This window comes from Lucilia cuprina, chromosome 4 (genome assembly GCF_022045245.1).
Source record: "Lucilia cuprina isolate Lc7/37 chromosome 4, ASM2204524v1, whole genome shotgun sequence".
Taxonomy (NCBI): Eukaryota; Metazoa; Arthropoda; class Insecta; order Diptera; family Calliphoridae; genus Lucilia; species Lucilia cuprina.
In genome coordinates, this window is record NC_060952.1 from 7319543 (window position 1) to 7345885 (window position 26343).

The 26343-nt window shown below is 26.1% G+C and overlaps 1 protein-coding gene across 3 annotated transcripts in view; it reads left to right on the forward strand.

The window, feature by feature from the left end:
* The window catches only part of LOC111675680 (ABC transporter G family member 23), a 68514-nt gene extending 43030 nt beyond the window's left edge, over window positions 1–25484 (forward strand). For 2 of the 3 annotated variants that reach the window (XM_046950870.1, XM_046950872.1), the window contains exons 2-12: window positions 14230–14406; window positions 19608–20124; window positions 20197–20345; window positions 20834–20975; window positions 22527–22616; window positions 22684–22869; window positions 22937–23135; window positions 23197–23446; window positions 23515–23575; window positions 24561–24892; window positions 24965–25484. In XM_046950870.1, the coding sequence (XP_046806826.1) occupies window positions 14230–14406; window positions 19608–20124; window positions 20197–20345; window positions 20834–20975; window positions 22527–22616; window positions 22684–22869; window positions 22937–23135; window positions 23197–23446; window positions 23515–23575; window positions 24561–24892; window positions 24965–25139 (2278 nt within the window). In that variant the 3' untranslated portion in view covers window positions 25140–25484. The remainder of the gene's footprint in view (window positions 1–14229; window positions 14407–19607; window positions 20125–20196; window positions 20346–20833; window positions 20976–22526; window positions 22617–22683; window positions 22870–22936; window positions 23136–23196; window positions 23447–23514; window positions 23576–24560; window positions 24893–24964) is intronic. The other variant, XM_046950871.1, reaches the window with a different exon arrangement.
* Window positions 25485–26343: the final 859 nt, after the last annotated feature.

The window sequence follows — 26343 nt, forward strand, 5'->3', positions numbered from 1 at the left end:
TATGATTATCTCAACTGATAGATTTAACATAATATGATTGCTGTAACTAAAATTAAGATCATTATAAATACATATTCCTGAATATCTGGCAACAATGTTAATAATATTGCTACAATATATTTACTATAACTAAAAATAAGATTGTAGTAACCAAAATATTTATTTAAATTCAAGAAAAAATTCATAAACATTAACGATCGTCAGTTATATATCAACATGTGTATATGTATACAGCAAACTAGTACATGATTGTCATAAACTGTGAATTTGAGAACCAGACGATTATAGAACTGATTTTCACAAACTTATATTTTGTTGTAAACATATATGATTACAGGAGCTAATAGATTTAACACATTATGAACATCAATGTAATTAGATATTACTGAACTCCTTGCAATAATGTTAAAATTATTATTACAATATGTTTTAATATATTTACGACAACTGATTGCCATGACCATACTATTTTTATTTTTAAAATTCCCTGTAATTATTATTAAAGACATTTTTATGTTTGTGAATGTGAAAACATTATGTCAAAGTGACAACGTAAAACTGATTGTCATAAATATATTTATGTTAATTATCCATAGATTTAACATAATATGATTGCCACAACTAAAATAAAGAAATAAAGATAAATATTAAAATTATCAATAGAATTTGTTTTACGGAAGTTAGAAATATGATTACAGTAACCATAATATTGTTGAATTCATTATAGTTTTATAAAATTTATAAGTTTAACTATTAAATTGAAACTTTTCATTTATTGTAAACATAACAAACAATTTCATAAATTTCCTTTTATGAAAATTTAAATAAAAAAAAAAATAAATTTGAAACTAGACTTTTAGCAATAAAGGAACAAAACACTTTTACTGATTTCTAAAAATTAGCAACACTGAGTCATAGAACTTATTTTAACAAAATATTATTTAAATATTTCATTTTAATGCTTGAATAGTGTAAAGTATTAAAAGGGCCTAAGGGGGGATTTTAAAAAACGTGTGTCTGTTTCCTTAAAATTTTAAACTCGGCAAAAACTATTTAATATATTAATTATATGCTATATTTTTTTTTGTTTAAATAGATTTAAAGCAAATTTATTTTAATTTGCATAAAATATTTTTTTTTTTTTTTTAATTTTGTCATGTATGGCTGATAAGTATAAAGCATAAAACTAGCATGATTTAATAATTCATAACATTATTATTTTATTATATTTAAACACCACAAAAATTTGTAATTATTTACCCAAAACAAAAAAATCTTCTAAATAATACAAATTTGAAATACGTCATACTACTTCAACTTGTGTTACCCAATACATACTTATACTGTATAAGTGTGTATGAAATAATTAACATATTATTATGTTCACATGTAATCTATACACGTAAGTGTACTGTAAGCTAAAAATAATAAAACGTCCTAATTCTTTAAGTATTTTTTTTTTGGGGCTTTACCCATAATAAGGAAATGTTTAAACCACACATGCCTCCAAAATTTTATATAATTTCATATTTATTTAATTTTTTTTTATTTATTTATTCAAGACTTTAAACTTTTTGTTTTAAATAATTTATTATTTTGTATCTCTATTGTTAAAATACAAAAAAAAAAAAAAAAGAAAATAACTTAGTTGGTACTCGTGCTAAAATACGAGTAATATGTGTTGCTATTTAAGTAATTTTTTTTTTCATATACATACATTACATGTAGAAATTCATGTATTTAGGGAATGTACTTAAAATTCTATACATGTTAATAAATAATTCTATACATGCAATGAAACGAAACCAACTATAACAATATACAAAAATTAAAAATCATTCTCTACAAACAAATTTTGCAAAAAAAAAAAAAAAATTGTTTAATAAAAAGATTTAAATAAAAACGTAATTCATTCCGTACGAATTACGTTTTTTTTTTGTAAAGAAAAATAAAGAGAATTTTTTTGTTTTTTAGCCGGTTAATAATATACGTCATTTGTTTAAAGGAAATTTTTTGAAAAAAAAACAATTGCAAAACATTTTTATAAGTAAATATTAAATATTTGTTTTATTAAATAACACCTTTTGAGAAAGTACTGCACCAAAGTAAATGCTGATTTTTTATTTAAACAAGTTTTAATTTCTATATAAAGTGTTAATCTTTCTTTACTGCTCTCACCTTTAATTAGAAACCGAGAAAAAAATATGATTACTCTTACATTAAGAAATAGGAAATTTTGACAATATTATGGTCATTGTAAGCATATTTCTAGTTGTTATTATATTTTGTTTTAATTATCTGTCGCACTATTATCTATGATAACAGAAAACCTTTATATGTTTGTCATAAACATTTTTATGTGTCTTAAATTTGTAAATCATAATCCAAAAGTAAATAGCTTTCGTTAATATATAAATGATTGCTGTGATCTTATATATGATTTGCTTAATCACTTGTTTAATGAATTGAACATAATATAATTGCGATAATTATATATATGACTATAGTTATGATAATATTGTTTCTTGTTATTGTTGTTAGAATCTTTATTTGTCATCATATTATGATGAAAGACTGTTGCAAAGTTATATATGATTACATCAAACAAGTATATGTTTGTCATAAATATTTTGATGTTGCTCGTAAATCTTGTTTATCATAATTTAAAATCAAATAGCTTTCACTAATATATAAAAGATTTTGACCAACATCTATATTTTATATGCATATTTTGCTGTGATCATGTATATAGTTTTCGTAATCATTTGTATAATTAATTTAACTTAATATGATTATGTCAATGACAATTATGATTATGGTAAGATTCATTTTAATGTTATTAAAATACCTTATATATCGGCAACAGGTATACATCCGTTTATCACCATTATATGTCGCTCTTAATAATTTAATAAGAGTAAATCATAATAGTTACCATAATCATACAAATTATTGCCGGTAACATATACTTGTTTGCTATGATCATATATATCATTTCCGCCATCATTTGTATAATTAGTTTAACTTAATTTTGTTGTGGCAATTAAAAATATTGTTACTGTAACCATAATATTGTTAAGTGTCTTGTTATTATCTTAGAATGTTTGCTATAACCATGTCCTATATGGTATTGATTTAAATTTACAAATTTATTTCGTAATGGAAATGAAACAGACATAAGACTAGTTGCATGTCTAGTTCTTTTTGGGGTAAATACCAATTTAGTTGTTTTTATATCGATATATCAGTTTGAAATTCTATAATTGTTACTCCCTATTTCTAGAAATTATCAGTAGAATATGTTTGAATTGAAGAGTTATAGTTACCTGTTTATAATACATAGACATGATGGTTGTAGGTCCATAGAAAACTATACATACTATATTCTGGAATCAATGAAAATGTATAAATGTATATCCACCCGATTACCACCCTATCTGTCTGTCTGTCTGTCTGTCTGTCTGTCTGTCTGTCTGTAAAAAGAACTGTCTCAGTAATAGCTTATTACCAAACGTAAAATAAATACAAAAGAAAACAATTTAAAGTGTCTACTCTATAGACTACTTAGGGCCATTAAATTGACAAATATTTAAAATCTTTCGTACATTAAATAGAAAGCATCAAATTTTGTTTGACACAACCAAGTAGATAAATATTTAAGAAAAATACTGCGTCATTTGTAGAAAGTTTTTAAAAGGAAGCTGCTTGCCTATGCATTTTTTTCATTCATGTGTAATTCTCGCAAATATTTCCTTTTAACTATTTCAAAATCAATTTAAATAATAGTTTTTGTTTTTATCAAATGCAAAAACAATTCTTTAGAAATTTTATTTCTCCTCTAAGTGGAAAATAAAATTCAAAGTCATTGTTTCTTATAATGACATTTAGTGGATAATAAAAAAATAACAATAGAAGTAATGCGTGTTGCATTTAAATGACAAATAATATAAATTGTTTGTTTAAAAGTAAAATTTTACTGTTAAATGATTCATTAAAGTAGAGTGTCTGATAGTTATTTTTTTGTCTAATATTTATACTCCAACTCTGTATTATAACTTAATTATGATACATATAGTGAATTAGCATAATGAGGAAGAAACTCTGATGTAGGAAAATATCAAAGGAATTGTAATAAATTTGAAGGGAAAGGTTGATCGTTAAACTAGAGCTAGACATTTTGTATAGAACATTGGATCAAATGAGGATCGATCATTATAAGAATTTTCAGTATTTTGTATATAAAATTTAGTTGTGCTTCATTTTGTAGAGGTTCTAGTTCATTTAATGTAATTATAACAATTAAAGCCTTATACGGAGATTTAATTTTACTTCCAACCCAAATCATGAACGTTTGTCTTTCAAATTTTAATTAAATTTCAATTTCAAAAAGTGAGACATTTAGTTTTCCTTTTGCCAAAAATAAATCAATGAAAACGTTTTTATTTTTGTATCCATTTTAAGCCATAAAATTTTGACTTATGAAAACTTTATATAGAGATTTGAAGGAACATAAACAAAAGACTTAAGATACAAACTCGATCGTATTTAAAAACTTAGGAATCAAAAAAAGAACGTACTAACAATAACAGGAGTGGCTTTAGCATATAGATTAATATAATTTTCTCATTTTTTAAGTATCTCAACTAACTAAGAGTACATTTCACTTTTTGAAATTTCAAGTGGGCGTTGCTCCTCCCTTACAAAATCTTTACATATGGAAAAAGCATAAAAATTGGATATTGTAATAGAGGTGACATGTCACTATTAAGACCACAAAGTTCCTTTATCAATATATTTAGACAATAAAGAAATATGTGATCTTAATAGTGGGCGTGGCACTTCTCATATAAGATTAATATAAAAATTCGTAAATAAAAATATTGTCAAACTAAAAATATTGTTAAAAATTACATCTAAATAATGTGTTTGCTGGGTTACTGTTATAAAAACACAATGCAAAATTAAATAAAAAATAAATTCCAGTTTTTTTTAATTCAATTAAGTTTTAGACGATTTTTTGCTTTAAACATTTTAACGGACTTTAAACTTTAAAGTTTTTTTTTCTTCTTTATAGATCACAAACAAAACATGTCATTTAGCTATAAAATAGAATAATAAAAAAAATTCTATAAAAAAACAACAGCAGACACTGAGTCACAAATCTATGCAAAAATGAAAAGAAGAATAAATGATAGTTTATAACAATTTTAATACACAATAATATAAATAAAATACATATCTTCACATTTATAATGTGAATAACGATGACGACGATCTTGACCGATAATAGTTTGGTTGAAATGAATTTTTTTTTTAAATTTTTTGTTTAACGTTTTTATAAATTTGCTAATAAAACGTGCAAGAATGAAGAAAAGAAAAATAAGATATCAAAAAAAAAAAAAAAAAAAAAAAATGACACAAAACTAAATGTTCAAAAAAAAGGCGGCTAAATAATGATGAATTGTTAATTATTTTTTATAGTTAATAGGTTGATATTTATTTAAATAAACAAGTTTTATTTTTTATTTCTTGTCACAAATAACAAAAATTCCTAAAGTGGACAAAAATTATGTTTAATGTTTAAAAATGTTGCAAGTAAATGACCTCTGCTTTAAAATTTTATTGTTAATATTTGTGTGTTTTTATATAGTAAATATTACAAAATTATTAAGTTTAGTTAAACAAATTAAAAACATTTATGGTTTTGCTACAGTTCACTAGACACTAATAAAATGAAATGCTAGACGGACATAATAAAAATTAAAAAAAAACAAAGTGAAGAAGATGATAGGTTTTTATTTGTAACCTACTTTAAGTAAATTTTACAATGTAAAATAACTAAAATTGTAGTTATATGTATGTATATTAACACATCCACTTTGTGTTTCTTTATTTCAATAGTTTTCATTATGTTTGTGTTTTATTTTTGCTATACACTGTATGTAGTTTGTCTACAAATGTCTGTCTCTCTGTTCGTCCGTTCGTACATACATATATGTATGTACATATATTATGTGTATCATTTAGGTGTATACGCTATTTTTTGTTGTATTTTTTTAATAGTTTTTTTATGCAGTGACCTTGTGTTTTGATCATATGCCAACAACAGTTTAACTTTTTATAACACTCACTCATACAAACATTTATAAACCAAATAATTACACAAATACTGTTGTAAAATTGAATTTACATTATGTATACATATAGTAATGTAAACTTAAACAGGTGTATATGTACATATGTTTGTATGTGTGTATTGAGAGTATAAGTGCAAATAATCAAAAATTCATTTTTACGCAATATTTTTCCATTATTATTTCTTATAGTCTTGCACACAAAATGGTCAATAATGTATGAAAAACAAGTAAATTTCAATGAACACAAACAAAAGACTTAAGACACGAACTTGATCTTATTTACTTGCCAAATGATGTGAGAAAACAATGGAACAAGAGAGCAAAATGTATTACATTAAAAACTGCTGATTTTTTTTACGTTTAACTTTTTGGATACATTTTGTGATTATCTTTAGAAATTGGACAAAATTAGGTTTAGTTCTAGTTCAGTTCTAGTTTAGTTCTAGTTCAGTTCTAGTTCAGTTCTAGTTCAGTTCTAGTTCAGTTCTAGTTCAGTTCTAGTTCAGTTCTAGTTCAGTTCTAGTTCAGTTCTAGTTCAGTTCTAGTTCAGTTCTAGTTCAGTTCTAGTTCAGTTCTAGTTCAGTTCTAGTTCAGTTTTAGTTCAGTTCTAGTTCAGTTCTAGTTCAGTTCTAGTTCAGTTCTAGTTCAGTTCTAGTTCAGTTCTAGTTCAGTTCTAGTTCAGTTCTAGTTCAGTTCTAGTTCAGTTCTAGTTCAGTTCTAGTTCAGTTCTAGTTCAGTTCTAGTTCAGTTCTAGTTCAGTTCTAGTTCAGTTCTAGTTCAGTTCTAGTTCAGTTCTAGTTCAGTTCTAGTTCAGTTCTAGTTCAGTTCTAGTTCAGTTCTAGTTCAGTTCTAGTTCAGTTCTAGTTCAGTTCTAGTTCAGTTCTAGTTCAGTTCTAGTTCAGTTCTAGTTCAGTTCTAGTTCAGTTCTAGTTCAGTTCTAGTTCAGTTCTAGTTCAGTTCTAGTTCAGTTCTAGTTCAGTTCTAGTTCAGTTCTAGTTCAGTTCTAGTTCAGTTCTAGTTCAGTTCTAGTTCAGTTCTAGTTCAGTTCTAGTTCAGTTCTAGTTCAGTTCTAGTTCAGTTCTAGTTCAGTTCTAGTTCAGTTCTAGTTAAAAAAAAAAAATGACACAAAACTAAATGTTCAAAAAAAAGGCGGCTAAATAATGATGAATTGTTAATTATTTTTTATAGTTAATAGGTTGATATTTATTTAAATAAACAAGTTTTATTTTTTATTTCTTGTCACAAATAACAAAAATTCCTAAAGTGGACAAAAATTATGTTTAATGTTTAAAAATGTTGCAAGTAAATGACCTCTGCTTTAAAATTTTATTGTTAATATTTGTGTGTTTTTATATAGTAAATATTACAAAATTATTAAGTTTAGTTAAACAAATTAAAAACATTTATGGTTTTGCTACAGTTCACTAGACACTAATAAAATGAAATGCTAGACGGACATAATAAAAATTAAAAAAAAAACAAAGTGAAGAAGATGATAGGTTTTTATTTGTAACCTACTTTAAGTAAATTTTACAATGTAAAATAACTAAAATTGTAGTTATATGTATGTATATTAACACATCCACTTTGTGTTTCTTTATTTCAATAGTTTTCATTATGTTTGTGTTTTATTTTTGCTATACACTGTATGTAGTTTGTCTACAAATGTCTGTCTCTCTGTTCGTCCGTTCGTACATACATATATGTATGTACATATATTATGTGTATCATTTAGGTGTATACGCTATTTTTTGTTGTATTTTTTTAATAGTTTTTTTATGCAGTGACCTTGTGTTTTGATCATATGCCAACAACAGTTTAACTTTTTATAACACTCACTCATACAAACATTTATAAACCAAATAATTACACAAATACTGTTGTAAAATTGAATTTACATTATGTATACATATAGTAATGTAAACTTAAACAGGTGTATATGTACATATGTTTGTATGTGTGTATTGAGAGTATAAGTGCAAATAATCAAAAATTCATTTTTACGCAATATTTTTCCATTATTATTTCTTATAGTCTTGCACACAAAATGGTCAATAATGTATGAAAAACAAGTAAATTTCAATGAACACAAACAAAAGACTTAAGACACGAACTTGATCTTATTTACTTGCCAAATGATGTGAGAAAACAATGGAACAAGAGAGCAAAATGTATTACATTAAAAACTGCTGATTTTTTTTACGTTTAACTTTTTGGATACATTTTGTGATTATCTTTAGAAATTGGACAAAATTAGGTTTAGTTCTAGTTCAGTTCTAGTTTAGTTCTAGTTCAGTTCTAGTTCAGTTCTAGTTCAGTTCTAGTTCAGTTCTAGTTCAGTTCTAGTTCAGTTCTAGTTCAGTTCTAGTTCAGTTCTAGTTTAGTTCTAGTTCAGTTCTAGTTCAGTTCTAGTTCAGTTCTAGTTCAGTTCTAGTTCAGTTCTAGTTCAGTTCTAGTTCAGTTCTACATAAAAGCTTTGTTTATTATAATTAACCTACTGTAGGGTTTTAAATAGTCGACCAAACCTGACTATACCTTTTTACTTACGCTTGATCATACAAAAACAGCAATATTTAGCAAAACAAAGCATTATTGAAACAGTAACAAAAACAAAATATTCTTGATTTCTTTAACACATAAAACAAAAGATTTAAGACACGAACATGATTTTTATTGTTTGAGAAATTTTGGCAAAAACAAAAACCAATTTATTTGTTTATTAATGAATATTGTTGTTATCTTTATTATATTTAAGTAACAAAAATAAATAACAAAATGTCTGACAAGTCAAAAATTCTTCAAAATTATTTTGATTTTATATTTCTTTATTCACAAATTGTTTCAATGTAAATGTTGAACATTTTGTTTGTAAGGTGTGGTTCATTAAGAGAAATATTTTGGAAATTAAAATTTGTTGTATATTATTCTGGGAAAAAGGTCACACTTCCACCTAATCCGAAAGCTTTAAAAATAATGAAGATCATTATGAATTGGAGCTATTATATAATTAAGAGCTATTTTTAATAACACATACATATAAGGAAAAATCAACTTTCTGTGATTAAGTGGAAAAAAATTTGACTTTTTTTAATTTCAAAACAAAATGCATTTGTTTCTGCTTTTTTTTTGTAGTTATATTGATAAACACCCCCAGTTTTTGTGTCTAGTTTTTGACAATTTAATTGGTCATTTTTGGAAAACTAGTTATTGTTTTCTTTGCATGTTACTTAATTGGTTTGGAAGCTTTTAGCTAATTTATTTTGAATTTTAAAGTATATAGTTGTTTGTCATGAACTGTCAGAGTTTGTTTTTATTTGAAATCAAATCAATCTAAATTAAGTATATCATGTGTTGGTGGAGAAAATTCATTAGCATTTAATCAGCGTGTTTTTAACATATAGAATGATTCTTGGATCATAATAATATGGCAGCATTCAGATCAAACTAAAGTTCAAACTTATATCCAGATTTTAGTCTACGCCAGATTTTAGTCAGACTATATCTAGTCTATAGTCAAGATTACAGTATTATAGAGTATTAAACAGATTATAGTTCAGACTATACTATACTCCAGACTTTAGTTCAAAGTATAGTCCTAACTGTTGTCTTGGGACTAGATTTTAATATAGGCTATAGCCCAGACTATAGTAAAATGCATAGTTTAGACCATTGTCCAAACTATCGACTAGACTATAATCTTGACTATAACAAATACTATAGTATAGAGTCTAGACTGTAATCTTGACTGACTACAGTACTATATATAGTTCAGACTATAGACTTTAATCCAGATTAAAGTACAGTCTATAGTTCCAGCTCTAGTCCAGACTATAGTTCACACTATGGTCCAGACGATATTTAGTTTAGACTATGTCCTAGACTATTATGTAGACTATAGTTAAGACTACAGCTCAAATGATAGTCCAGACAATAGTCTGGATTTTAAGCAATAGTCTTTAGTAGTCTTTAGCCTATACTATAGTTCAGACTAGTTTAGACAATAGTCTCGACCACAACCTAGACTATCATTTTGACTACAGTACAATATATAGTTAGACTATATTTCAGACTTACGTTGTTATTACATGTCAGGCTATAGTTCAGACAGTAGTCCAGACTATGACTTCTTTCCAGATTATAGTTTCGATCAAAATTTAGAATATACTTCCGACTTAAGTAAAGACTGGGATCTTAATTAAAATATACATTTATAATTCTAATTTTCAGCAATTTGCAACAAAGTATTTCCTTTTTAAACTCTTCTAATCTTTGACAAAAAACAAAATAATCCTAATTAATGACTCTCAATTGTTTCTCAACAAAATTTCACAATATTTATAATTTATCATATCATTAATTATTCTAAAAATAAAAGCAGGTCGTTGCATATTTTATTTAAAACTAGTTTAAAGCTGTACTTTAAACCAAAATAATGCAATAATTTCGTAAATAATTTGTCATACAATTAAGTAAATTATTGTATGAATGTAAAATAATTCAGACAAAGTTAAATGCCCTGACGTCAGTTTGTTTTTTCTTGAATTGAACTTTATTTAATGTTAATTATTGAATGTTTAATTATATATAGATTTATTTGTTAATTTGTTGACAATTGCAAACTTTGACGTATGTACATATATACATTGACGATAATGCTAAAGGAACAATAAATTGTTAAACTTTTTCTACGTGGTTTTATGTAAAAAAAAAAAGAAACAAAAAAGGCATTCAATGAATGAAATTGTAAATAAATTATTTATTACTTGTTAATTATTCTTATTTATGATTTTTCTTACAAATTGTTGGAATAATTTCGTATTATTCATTATTATTTATAATCATATACAAACTGCCTTATAGAACAACAAATTTATGAAAATTTGCTTATAAATCTTTGATAAATTGTTATGAATTAGGCTTTAATACAAACATTCACATTCATACCTTTACAGTTTTAGCTATTTTAATTATTTTTATATAGAAATATGACTAGACGTTGTTATGCATTTGTTTATTTCCACACAAAAATACACACACTTGTTGTCAACATTATTAATGCTTGTGTCTTAAGTCTTTTGTTATTTTTTTTAATATTGCTCTTATAAGCAGTTTAATTAATGCATATTTATATTAAAAAAATACCTTAGTTGTACTTGAAAAATATTTAAACTAAACAAAAACAACTTATTAAAAAATTTACAATAAAATTTTTTTCTACAAATATGTTTTAATTATATTCAACAATTGAAAACAATTAATCCACATACTTTGTTTTATTTTCTAAGATTTTTACTTATTATCTATATGGATCAGATTTTGTAATTATTATTCTATTAAAAAAAACTTTATATAACTTTTCTGATTTTTCTACTGGCATAGAGTTTACATTTAATGTGTTTTACTTTATATAGTTGTTTTATATATAACATTAAATATTTTCTTTTATATTTGTTTTTCTTTTTAGTTTATTTCTTTATTCTACATTGTATTGTTTCATTCATTAATCATTCACTTGTTGAATGCTTGCGCATGTCTATTGTTCTTATCTTTATCAATATGCATCTCGTTTACGTATTGAAATAGAATAGTTGATTTTCAAAAAATACATTTAATATGCAAAAAAAAAAAAAAAAATTGTTTATGTATAAGATTTTTATTTTATTGCAGTTTAAAAACTAAGGATTAGTGAACTATAGTCGGAATTAACTAATTAAACTAGCTATAGGTTTAACTCTAGTTTTAACTATATTATCAACCTAAACCAGGACTTTAATCGGGGTTATACTTTAGACTATAGTTTGGATTGTAATATGAATAACAGCAGTATAGTGTGAACAATAATGTAAACTATTATCTGTGGTATAGTTCAAACTATAAATATAAATATAATCGGCACTATATTATGAACTATATAGTCTGAACTATAATCTTTAACAAAGTCTGTACTATAATCTTAAATATATTTTGGACAATAATCTGGGCTCTGCAACATAATCTGGACCATAATCTACAACATAACCTGGCAGTCTGGACTATATGCTGCACTATAGTATAGATCATAGTCTGATCTATAGATCTATTATAGAACTATAGTCTGGACAAAGCATTCTTTATATTAAAGTCTGAAAATTAGTCTAGATTATAGTCTGGAGTACAGTATGGGCTATAGTCTGGTTTATAGTCGGGATTATTGTCTAAACTATAGTCTGAACTATATTCTGAACTAAAGTCAAAATTTGTGTCTAGCATAATGTCCGGACAATATTCAGCTTTTTAGACTGGCTATAATACATGTTGATTATAGTCTGAGCATTGGCCTGGAGTATAGTCTTAAATATAGTCTATGTTACCGTCTCCTGTCTTTATTCTGGACTATATTCGGCTATATAGTTTGGACTATAGTGTAGAAAATAATATAGGTTATGGTCTAAACTATATAGTCTAAACTATAGTATAATCTTGAATATAGTATAATACGCAGTATAATCATGAATATAGTCCGATCTGAACCATAGTCTGAACTATAGTTTGTAATGTAATGTTTGTAATAATCTTACTATAGTTTGGAATAGTCTGTACCATAATAGTGTCTATAGTCTGGACTTAAGTAGGGTCTATATACTGGACTATAGTAGAGTCTTTAGTCTGAAGTATATATAGTCTGGTTTATCGGTTAGAGTGTAGTCTTGTCTATAGTCGTGTCAATAGTCTAAACTATAGTCTGGCCTTTATTCAGGACTATAGACCTGATTTACATACTATAGCCTGTACTAAAATAGGAACTATATTACGGACTATAGTAGGGATTTTAGTCTGGATTATAGTCTAGTCTAGAGTATAGTCTGGTCTACAGTCGGGTCAATAGTCTGAATTCAAAACTATAGACCCGTATTTAGTCCAGACTGTAGTCTTGTCTATAGACTGGAGTATTGTCTATTTTATAGTCGGTGCTATAGTATGGGCTATAGGTTGAAATAAAGTGGGCAATATATGGTAAATTTTAGAGCGTAGCCTGGACTGTAATCTTGTCAAAAAGCCTTAACTAAAATATACATATATTGTACAGTCGTCTAAACTCTAATCTGAGCTATAGTCAAGGCAGAACTATAATCTAGTTTGTTTTTAGCTTTAAATATTTATTTCTCCATGTTATTTATAGTATGCAGTTTAAAGTTTTATCTGTTTTCTCAATATGTAGCAGTCTAATGTATCAACAAATGTAAGCAGATATTTCCACCTCCATAAGTTAAAAAATTTCTATTACAACATTTCTAAACCTACCTCAACAACACTAAATGATCTTTATTTTAGATAAACGAACTTTTGATTAAGAAAATCCCATTATAAACACAAATGGAAACAAGAAGTTCAAATGACAAAAGCATTTTTTTATTACAAAAGTATATTTGGTTTATAAAACTAATTTGGTCAGATCATATTTAAACAAGTGTTAAAAAAACAAAATTTGTCAATTAAATTTAAAAATATAATTTATGCAGTTATTTAAATTTAAATATTTTATAAATGAAAAAAAAAAACTAAAATTGATTTTAGTTTAAGTTTAAAATGTATATTAATATGATGGCATGGTTTAGTTTAACTTTAACAGCGATTATATTTATTGATATTTATTATACATATTTGTTGGGTTTTTAAGTTTTTGTTGTTTAATGATTTGCATATAAACAGAAGCATTTTGTTTTTTGTTCGTTTTGGGTTCATGTGTTTAATTTGAAAAATATTAACCGTGACCTTGAACTAGTTTTTTAAGTATTTTTCTCTCTTTCTCTCAAATATGTTTTAAACATAAAGGGGGCAAAGTTACAAAAATGAAAAAAAAAATTGGTAAAAGAAATAAAAAAATATTTTTATTTTGGGAAGTAAATAGGTTTTTTTATTAATGAATTTATATTTTGAAAAATTAAGAAAAATAAGCACGTTTTTTTTTTAATTTGATTTAAACTTGTTTTGGCAATTGTATTTAAATAATAGCTTTAGCCTTTCTATTTGTTTTAAATTGATTTTGTTTTGTTGTTTTTGTTGTTTTGCATTCATTAATAAATATTGATGTTTTTTTTTATAATATTTGCAGTTCTTCCGATCCAGTTATGGCCACAAATAATGATGGCGGAACAATAGCACCAAATCAGTGGCAACGTAATTCCCAAGCCGCCGTCTCAGTACGTCATGCTTTTAAAGCTTATGGCAAAAAGAAAAACGCAAATCAAGTTTTAAACAACTTGAATATGACAGTACCAAAGGGCACAATGTAAGTAATTATTTAAATTATTATTATTGTTGTTGTTGGTTTTTAATTATTATTATTTTTAAACCCTTTTACCTTTAACAATACATAAAGTTTTTTTTATTTTTATTAACATTAGTCATTCTTTTTTTAAAAGTTTTCCTATATGTCGTGGCCACTTTATTGCCAGTATTATTCCTTTAGCTTTTTTGTGCTTTATAATTTTTTAGCTTTAAAAAAAACCTGTTTTGTTATTTCTTTATAAATTTGCTATTGAGCAACAGGAAATATTACAATTTGTTTTTATTTAAGTTTTTTTTGTATATTCCTGAGAATAAAATGCATAAGTTGCAGTGGAAAATTTCTTGTTCGTTTAGGAATTTTTATGCCTTTTGTTGCTTAACTTTACATTGTTTTTGCTTCATTATGTAGTTTTTATAATAAAGATTACAAGCAATAATCACCTAAGTTGTCTTAAGATTAAAACATTTAACAAAGTTTTTTATAAAAGTTTGTAATAAAAATACATTTTTCTGTATTTTTTCAAAAAGCTTAATTATTGACTTAGTTGTTTGTTGCTTTTAACCGATCAATATATGAAGAATTTTAAAATTTTGTTTTTGCGGCTTATTTAAACATTAAGTTAAGCTCTGCATAAAAAACTAACCTTGAAAACATTATTGGATTTTTTAATGTTTAATTTATGGACATTCTCCAACAAATGACTTATTAAAGTGGAAAAGTACTTAATTGCAAAGTGTCTTAAACTATAAAATTTGACATTGATAGGCAGATTTTTATCTTTAAAATCAAGATTTTAGACTAGAATATAGAGACTAGACTATAGACTAGACTATAGACTAGACTATAGACTAGACTATAGACTAGACTATAGACTAGACTATAGACTAGACTATAGACTAGACTATAGACTAGACTATAGACTAGACTATAGACTAGACTATAGACTAGACTATAGACTAGACTATAGACTAGACTATAGACTAGACTATAGACTAGACTATAGACTAGACTATAGAGTAGACTATAGACTAGACTATAGACTAGACTATAGACTTAACTCTCTTTTAAGCGAAAGACTGCAATTTTAACAGCTAATCGCATTTTTCTCAAACATTTCTAAATTCTTTAAAGCCTGAGTTTTACAAAAAAGACTTTAGTTTCTATACACACATACATATGTTTATGTTTATGTCGAATTGAAACGAATATTTTGTTATCTGTTATCCGCAAAAAATGTGTGTTTGCTACTCCTTTAAAATTGTCATAGCAACTTATTTTATTAAAAAAATCCAAATTTATTTACTAATTGATCGAATTGACCTTTAAATGTGTCAACATGATATTTTGCATACACCTTAATATTTGTATAAATTTAGTTATTTATTTTATTGTTATTAAAATTAATTGCCTATGAATACTATATAGTAGACAAAATAGTGATGTGCAATTTATATGCTAATATTGTCATATATTGTTTATATGGTTTATTATAATATTCATAATATTTTTTTGGGAAGATATTCATACTATTTAAGGCAATTTTATGGATTTTATTAAATGTTTCTCGAAAAAAAATTTCAAAGGTTTATTTATAGCTTATAATTTAAAGACCTTTGATGTGTATCTAATGCTATCACTTAACAAATATGTATAAACAAATGTATTTTGAATTCCGAATTGAAAACATTTGCAAATTAAAGCCGGTTTAATTTTTCCAAGATTTATTGGGAAGTTTTTAAAGAACATTTGTCCTAAAATTAATATTTCATAAATTTTACCATATTTATTCAAAATTCAAAATTCGTACAATTTCGTATATATTACGAAAGAATTTCATTGTGCGAAACAACTAACGATTCGTACAATGTACGACATTTTTCGTATATATTAGGCATGGATTTTTTCAGTGTAGTTTTCATGAGAACATTGCATTGAGTTTTCAACGTGTATTGAGTTTTTGATCCGTAACTAATCAGCTGTTTTAATTTCATTTTATAGCGTCAGTTTTTCACTGTATAATTTTCATGATAATAAAACGTTTTTTATAAATATTAAAAAAAGCTAAATTTAATTCACACATTAGCTAAATATTTAATTAGAATTAAACAAAAACGTTATCGTTTTTTGTTCCTCCCAAGCAAACTTATAATTAAATGTTGAAATTAGAAAATAATTTTTATAATTGTTTAGAAATTAAAATAATTAAATAAAAATATTAGTAAAAATAATATTTAAATATTTTTATAGAAAAAAGAAAATAAAACAAATATTAGGTAATGTTGCCAACAGAAAAAGAAACTTTTTTTCTTGAATACAATAGTCATTAATATCGTGGGAACAATTATTTAAACTTTTTTGAATATTACTCAATATTTGTATATTTTCCCCAGAAAAAAAACGAAACTGATAAAAATGGCATAAAAATAAATGTTGTTATTGTTTAATAACAAACAGTGAGAAATTTTGGTTATTTTCTTTCATTTCATTTATTTTTTTTGTTAGTTGTTGTTGGTGGACTTAGATTAAAATGAAAGTCTTTAATACTAGAGAGTTATGGTAATATATTGTACAATAATATTACAAATTTATTAGCAACATGCTAAATAATTCAACAATTTTGTTGTTATACAATTTGCAGAAAGAAGAAGAAAAAAATGTTTTCAAATTTAAACCAACCATACAATAAAATGACAAAATTTTAAATCTGAAAATATTGCTTTAACTTCCATTCACTGTTTATACCCTACACCACTTTAGTGGAGAGGGTATATTGGGTTTGTGCTGATGTTTGTAACATAGAAAAATATTCGTCCTATACCCACCTTAAAGTATGCCAATCGGCTTAGAATCATTTTCTGAGTCGATTAAGCTATGTCCGTCCGTCCGTCTGGCTGGCTGTCCATGTAAACCTTGTGCGCAAGGTTTATGTTGCAATTTTGAAGATAATTAGATGAAATTTGGCACACACGCTTCTTTTGGCCCAAGGATTTTAACCTTTTGAAAATGGTTAAAATCGGTCCATTATTTCGACTAGCCCCCATACAACCGTACCCCCAAATAGGGCCTTTTGGCTTATAATTAATTTAAATTATGTTAACAAAAGTCGACAAAACTTAGTTTTATAGAACTTTAAATGACACTACCGATTTTTGTAATGATCGGGCTTCATTTGACCCTATCCTCCATACAAACTCCCCTTCAGAAAATGACTTAAAGGTCAAAATTCAATTACAAACTCTAATAACACTTTTAAATTCTACATAAATAATATTGAAGAAGACTTAACTCCCCCTACCAACATTTTTAAGGATAGGGCCATATTTTGCCCTACTCCCCTTTGAGCCCTCTTGTAAAAAAGTAAAAATACTCCGAAATAAAGTTAAAAAACAAACCAAATGTTTTATTTTTTTAAATAATCCCCATTTTCAACATACATACTGACAGGTGTAGGGTATCATATGGTCGGCTACGCCCGACTATACATTCATACTTGTTTTCCGTATAGTTTGCTTTAAGTATAAAGACATTTGTTTGTAACATCTGCTAACAATTAAATATTTCTTAATATATATATTTTTTAACCTTAATTCTTATATGTTTTCATAAGATTTTTATTTTTACAAATATTTGTTAAAAATAAATTTTACATTTTTTTTGGTATTTTTTTTAATTTGATTTTATGCAATTTTTATATTTATACATTTTTTTTTCGTTATTGTTGTTATAACTAGTTTTGTTTTTGTTATTGTGGTTTTTTTCTATGAGATTTCAAAACCGTTCAAAGGTGTTTAGACATGCGATTGTAATTAGAGCGATTATCTACATATTGCACACTTATAAAAAATATATAAATTTTTTTTAAAAGCTATTTTTAAATTTTATAGAATCGAAAAAATTATTAGTTAATATTAAATAACTATAATATAGATTTATTGTTTTGGTAAGGAAATTTTCAATATTTTTTTAAATTGCCGAATTTTTTCTCTACAATAGTTTATTTTGTAATATGTTTCTTTTAAAAAGCAATTTTTGTTAATTTTCTGTTGCTCTTTTTTAATTGATAATTTTCTGAAAATTCTGTTCTTGTAGCAAATTCTCTAGAAATTTACTTATTTTCCAAACATTTCATAAACAATAATACTATTATTCCTACCCCCAAAGAACCAGTCAGGTAACTAGTTCGCTGTGAATTTTCTTTAGTTATTAATAGTTAATTTTTGAATATTGTGAAATTTTCTGATCGATGGGATCATGACGTTTTTTAATCTAAAATTTGAATATGAAATATATTTAAACTTTTACAATTTTTTTCTTCTTTTTCTCTTTATTATTTTTCATTCATTCACACGGGAATGATAGCAGGCTTCACTTGCAATGCGGCTCCCATTCATGTTTTCACATTGAAACTAAGATCTGGTTCACACTGGCAAACTTTTGTTGAGAAACTTTGTTGATTTCTTTCTCTTTCTCTCACACCAAACCAGGTCTAAAAGAGAAAGTATTTATCTGCTCTTAAATACAAAATCGAGGTGAATTTAAATATCGTTTTATAGGCGTTTAAATGTTCCGCTTCTTAAACAAGGAATTTCAAAATTATCTATGAAATAATCTATTAAAATCTTTATATACAATGAATAATAAATTGTTTACAACATTTTGCTATAGCGAATTTGTTTAGTCCAATTGAATCATAATTTTTTTTCGGTCTTAAAAATTGTTTATTATTTTTAAATACACATTTTAAAAACTGGTTTAATGGGGTTGAATAAGTTAAAAAATTTTTTGTTTACATTAATATTATTTTTAAATGACAGGTTTCAGATATTCCTTTTCAATATAAAACGTTTAATTTCTAGATCATTGTATTTGGTTTTTCCAGATTTGAGTTTTTTGTTTAACAGATATATTGGTTCCGCATATTTGGTTTTTCAAATTAATTTTAAAATAATTGCAAAACTTTTAGTACTCCAACAATGTTATAAATTAAATCCTCTCTTCTCTCTCTAATAAAATAACAAATTAAATCCTTTCTCCTCTCTCTATTTCCCCTTATTCTACTAGTTATGGTCATCTAGGCGCCATAACTAGAAAACTTTTAGTACTCCAACAATGTTATAAATTAAATCCTCTCTTCTCTCTCTAATAATATAATTAATTAAATCCTTTCTCCTCCCTCTCTCTTTTTCTCCTTATTATTCTAGTTATGGTCTTCTAGGCGCTTCGGGTTGTGGTAAAACAACTTTACTCTCCTGCATAGTGGGCCGTCGTCGACTAGATTCTGGTGAAATTTTCGTATTAGGTGGTAAACCTGGTACACCTGGCTCTGGTGTACCTGGCAAACGTGTCGGTTATATGCCACAAGAAATAGCACTCTATGGTGAATTTTCCATACGTGAAACAATGATGTATTTCGGTTGGATATTTGGTATGGAAACAAAAGAGATTGTTGAACGTTTACATTTCTTGTTGAATTTCTTGGATTTACCATCGGAGAAACGTCTGGTGAAGAATTTGAGTGGTGGCCAACAGAGACGTGTATCGTTTGCTGTCGCCCTAATGCACGATCCGGAATTGTTGATTTTAGATGAACCCACAGTTGGTGTAGATCCTCTGCTAAGACAGAGTATATGGAATCATTTGGTTCATATAACAAAATCGGGACAGAAAACAGTTATAATCACAACACATTATATAGAAGAGGCCAGACAAGCGCATACGGTGAGTAGAATTAAAAAATAAAACAAAATAGTTTTGAACTTAATTTTGTGAATTTTGATTTCAAATTTACAGATAGGTTTAATGCGTTCTGGTAATCTATTGGCCGAAGAATCACCCAGCGTTTTACTATCCATGTACAAATGTATCAGTTTAGAAGAAGTATTTTTAAAATTATCCCGCATTCAGTCACAAAAGGGCGATATATCTCAGGTTAACTTCAGGTGTGTTAATAGTTTTAAACTTTAATCTTTCATTAATTAATGTTGTTTTATTTAAATTTCATTTAAAAAGCATGATTTTAAAATTAATTTTTATTTTTCTTATTGGTTTTATTTTCATTTTTTTTTAAATTTTGTTTGCATCCAACACCAAAACAAACTCTACTACTACAACTACCACCATCAACACCCCACCCACTACTATAAACAATTGATCAAAAATAAAAAATAAATCCTTAATCTTAATTAAAAACAAAATTTCATTTAAACACCTGCCAAAAAAATCATAATCTTTATATAACATTAATTTGTTATAACATTTTTGCTCATATCCTGTGTTTGTCCTGCCATATTAATGTCTCTCTTTTGTTTAACATAATAATGATCATATTGTTTGAATTGGGTGTTTGTAAACGTTATTGTCTTGTGATTGTTAATTGTCCTTTAAATTAATATTTGTTTGGAATAAAAAAAAACAAAACAATTAACAGTAATAATATTTCATTACATGCCATGGGTTTCGGCAGCAAAATGGATAAACCTAGTTCCAGTCAAGAAGGCGGCGTTGTGGGCTTAAATTTCCATCAAAGCAAAGAAGTTTTAATCAACGATACTAATGGATCCATTTATACGGTTTGTTGAAAAATGTAGTATTAAATTAAAAACAACCAAAATAATTCTCTCAAGAAATAAATTTTGATAAATATCTATGTTATGATATATAATTTTGTTACAAAGTTAACTTATGTTTATATTTTTTTGCAATTTCTATAAAGACTTTAATTTTTAAAGAAATTATTCTTCTGATAAACATTTTTATATAAAATTTATGTTAGGATAAAAAATTTCTCTTAAGACTTAAATTTTTAAAGAAATTATTCTTGTAATAAACATTTTTATAGAAATTTATGTCAAGATAAAAATAATTGTAGATATCTTTAAAGATAGATATGATTTTTACCGAAATTTGTCTGTAGAAGCTTATCTCAAGAGAAACATTTTTATGGAAACTTATCTCAAGATAACCATTACTATAGACATTTGTCTCATGACATGACATTTTCTAAAATTTTGTTGCAATATACATAAACGTTTCAATAGAAATTTGTCTTAACATATATGTATTTATAAAATTTCTGTAGAAATTAATCTTATGATACAAGTTCTTATAGAAATTTTGGTCTTAAGACATGAATGAAAAATGTGTCTTAAAATAAATGTCTCTGTTGAAATGTTGGTTTCAAGACATAATTTTCTTAAGAAATTTTATAAAAACTTCTTTTAAGACACATTTTTTTTTCAAATTGTTAAAAGAAACTTCAGGGAAGATATACAAGATGTATATTTAAAGAAATCAATCTTATGATATAAATATCTTTATATATTCGTCTACACAGAAGACATTCAATAGAAATTTGTCTTAAAATAAAAATTTCGTTAGCAATTTTTCTTAAGACATAAATTTTTATAGAAATTTGTTACAAGATATAAATTTTCTATGGAAATTTGTCTTAAGATAATAATGTCTATTGAAACTTGTCTTAAGACATTAATATTTAAAGACATATGTCTCAAAATATAAATTTTTAAAAACATTTTTCTAGATATGTATTAAGTTATAAAATTCTTATGGAAATTTGTCTCAAGATAAAAATGTCTGTGGAAATTTAACTCAATTTAACATTTGTCTCATTATTAACATTTTTATAGACATTTTTGTCTCATGACATAATTTTCTTAAGAAATTTCTTTGAAGTTAAAAATTTTCATAAAATATCTATAGAAATTTTTCTCAAGTATCAAACTTTATTGGAATTTTCTATAGAAACTTGTCTTAATATAAATATTTCTATAGAAATTTGTATCATGGTATGACTTTTTTTATTTTAATATAAAATTATTTAAACATAGATAGAGCTCAAAATAAACATATTATATCTTCTTCAAAACCGAAAAATTTTCATGCAAAGATTAAAAATGAGGAAAAAAGAAAATAAGTAAAAAAACAAATTTTCCCCCCTCCAAACACTGGAGGTGGATCCGCGGCCGAATTTGTCTCATGATATAAATTTTATTAAAAAAGAAGTTTTTAATTTAATTAATTTTCAAACTTATTACTTTAAACATTTCCCCTAATAATATACATATATATTTTTCTTTTTTCCTCCAAAATGATGGCCTCAGTTAAATCAAGAACCCTACGATCCACCCATGAAAAAGAATAATCCAAATGATGAAGAAAGTTGTCAAGATTGTTATGCTAATTTATGTCGAGTAAGTTCCTTTAATCTCTAAACTTTTTCAACGAAAATATTTTCATATAAACACATTTATCTTAAAGGTAACTTCCAAGGGTAAAATCAAGGCGTTATTAACAAAGAATATGTTGCGCATGTGGCGTAATGTGGGAGTAATGTTATTCATCTTTGCCCTGCCCGTAATGCAAGTTATTTTGTTTTGTTTGGCTATAGGACGGGATCCTACCGGTTTGAATTTGGCTATTGTTAATCATGAAATGAATAATACGGTAAGTTTATCATATTTTAATTATTAACAAAATAAAAATTTTAATTTTTAATTAAACGGTTTTTTAGGAAATTTGCTATTGGGAAGATGGTTGCCATTTTACCAACTTGGGCTGTCGTTATTTGAATCATCTAAATCATAGTGTGGAGAAAACGTTTTATTCCGATCTGGAGGATGCAAAAGAAGCGGTTAGACTGGGCAATGCCTGGGGTGCTATTTATATAACGGAAAACTTTACAGATGCTTTTACCGCCAGAGCAGCTTTAGGTATTTGTTTTTTATATATTTTTAAAATAACTTTTTATTAAAACTAGTTTTATTAATAAAGGTCGCGATTCCGATGATGAGACCATTGATCAGTCTGAAATTAAGGTTTGGCTTGATATGTCTAATCAACAGATTGGTGTTATGTTAAATCGTGATATTCAGCTGGCTTATCGTGACTTTGCCATGGGCCTTTTAGATCAATGTGGTAATAATCCCAAATTGGGTGATGTACCCATTCAATTTAAGGAACCCATTTATGGCACTATGAATCCTTCGTTCACCGATTTTGTTGCTCCTGGTGTTATTTTAACGTGAGTTTTTTTATTTGCTGATTTTTTTATATGAAATTGGAAATTTAATAAGTTTAATTATATTTTAGCATTGTTTTCTTCTTGGCTGTCGCTTTAACATCATCGGCTTTGATCATCGAACGTACTGAGGTGAGTAGAAATTTCAATATAAACAATATATCATTCTGAACATACAAAATTCTTTAGATATTTATCTTTAGATATAAATTTCAGTTATCTTAAGATATAAACATCTAACAAATGTTACAATTCTATAGAATTTTGTGTAAATTTTTATAAAAAAAATTCTCTTAGACCTGGTCCACACTAGGAAACTTTTGTTGAGAAACTTTTTCATAACTCTCTTTCTTAGTGTCCACACATAGAAACTTTTGTTTCAGAAACTACGTGTTAATTGCATTGATTTGTTGTCCACACTAGGACCTGGTTCACTTTGGGAAACTTTTTTGGTAAACTTTTGTTTTTTGTGTGTGAGAGAAAGGGAAAGAAATATAAACCATTACTTTCTCTCACACTCAAAATCAAAAGTTTCTCAACAAAAGTTTCCCAATGTAAACCATGTCTAGGAAACTTTTGTTGATAAACTTTTTCTTAATTCTCTTTTGAAGTTTCCTTAATGTCCACACATAGAAACTTTTATTTCAGAAACTAATTGTACGAATGAGAAGAATAAGACCTGGTTCACACTGGAAAACTTTTGTTGAGAAACTTTTGATTTTGTGTGTGAGAGAAATAGATTGTTGATATTTCTTTCTCTTTCTCGCACACACAAAAATCAAAAGTTTTCCAGTGAGAACCAGGTCTAACAAAACAGAACAAGTTTCCGAGTACGAGAAACTCCGTACCGCGGGGGAGATGAATGATATTCTTTCTCTTTCTCTCTCACGCAAAATCAAAAGTTTTCCAAAAAAAGTTTCCTAGTGTGGAACGGCAGTTTTCGAGTACGAGAAACGCCGTACCGCGAGATAGATGAATCCTCTTCTTTCTCTCTCATGCAAAATCAAAAGTTTCCCAACAAAAAGTTTCCTAGTATGGACCGGCACTTGAAATATACATTTTTGAAATCTTCTTTAAATTTTCAACATTTAATTTAACGTTTATTCACAACTTTCAGGGTCTTTTGGATCGTTCTTGGGTTGCTGGTGTAACTCCCGCAGAAATTCTATTCTCTCATGTTATAACACAATTTGTGGTCATGTGTGGTCAAACGACATTGGTGCTTGTCTTTATGTTGGTGGTATTTGGTGTCACCAATAATGGTGATTTAATTTGGGTTATTGTTCTCACACTGCTGCAGGGTTTATGTGGAATGTGCTTTGGTTTTCTTATATCATCGGTTTGCGAGCTGGAACGTAATGCCATACAACTGGCACTGGGTTCATTCTATCCCACGCTATTGCTGTCGGGTGTCATTTGGCCCATTGAGGGTATGCCCATAGTGTTAAAGTAAGTTGAAGTTATAATTTTATATTTAAAACATTTTAAAACTAATTTGTTATTTTTGTCTTTTTTTTAAAGATACATATCCCTGTGCCTGCCTTTGACCTTGGCCACCTCGTCGCTGCGTTCTATATTGACACGAGGTTGGGAAATTGTGGAAACTTCAGTGTATTCTGGTTTCCTTAGTACTTTAGGCTGGATTTTAGGTTTCTTAATATTAACATTATTGGTGCTGCGTTCGAAACGAGGTTAATATTTGTTTTAACAACTAAACGATCGTCTGCGATCTTTATTCACTTTTTTTTAATGTGTTGAAAGGCTTTTGTGTAACTTTTAACATAAAAAAACTTTTCCTATCTATTGGCGAATTCATATTTTATTTCACTTTTATTTTTTTTAATTGTTTTTTTAGGTTTTATTTAATTTAATTCTCTTTTCATTACTACGATCTTACGATTTCTCTTAAAATATTCTAACTACGATCCTTACTTTTTCTTTAAAAAAACTATCATTTTCATTTCATATTTATGTTTCAAAAGCCTTTTTTAAGAAAAAAAAAACCACAAAACTTTGTAAAAAATAATGTTTAAAACTCCTACAAAAACAACAAAAAATTAGAGTAATTTTCTTTTGTATTACTTTTTAAGTTAACAAGTCCTAATTTTTATAAAAAAAAGAAAACAAGCAAAAATAATTATTAATTATATCATAAAAAATGTTTATAAGTAGTATTTAGTTTAAGGTGCATTGTGTTTTATAATTTTTTCGTTGCGGTTGGAAAAAAGTAGAAAAAAATTAAATATAATTTTTTATCTTTTAAACTCATTGTATTCATCTGATATTTAAGCATCATTTTACCTATTTTGGACAAAGAAATTAAAAAAAAAACAAAATTAAACAATCACGAAATCATTCTTTATACCATCTTACTTTAGAACCATTTCATTATTAATGTTTAATTAAGGTTTAGGTTTTTTTTTTGTACATACAACCCTAATTTCCCTTATTTCCTAAAGGGGTTTTTATTTTCTATAACAAACCCTAAACATTTTCACTTCTTCAAACTAAACTGTTTTATCTATTTCTTTTATTAACAATCCAATGGACTGTGATTAGTGTTTTTTTTATATATACATAATATGTAAAAAATATTTCTTTATTTCTTTAATTTGGAATAGAAAAAAAAACACAAAATACAAAGAAATCTTCTCCCTTTTTGCTGTAATTTCTTGTGTAATTTTTAAGTTTTTAGTTTTACTTCATATATATGAACCATTTTTAGTAAAAATTAAAAAAAAAAATTTCAATAATTTTTTTATGCTAATTTTCTTTTTTGGGGGAATGATTTAATAATTTTTTTGTTCTTTAGTTTTTAAAGCCTTAAGTTAAATAAACAAAAAGTAAAAAAAATATATATATTAAAATATTAATTTTAACAATTAGTATTTTAAGTTTTT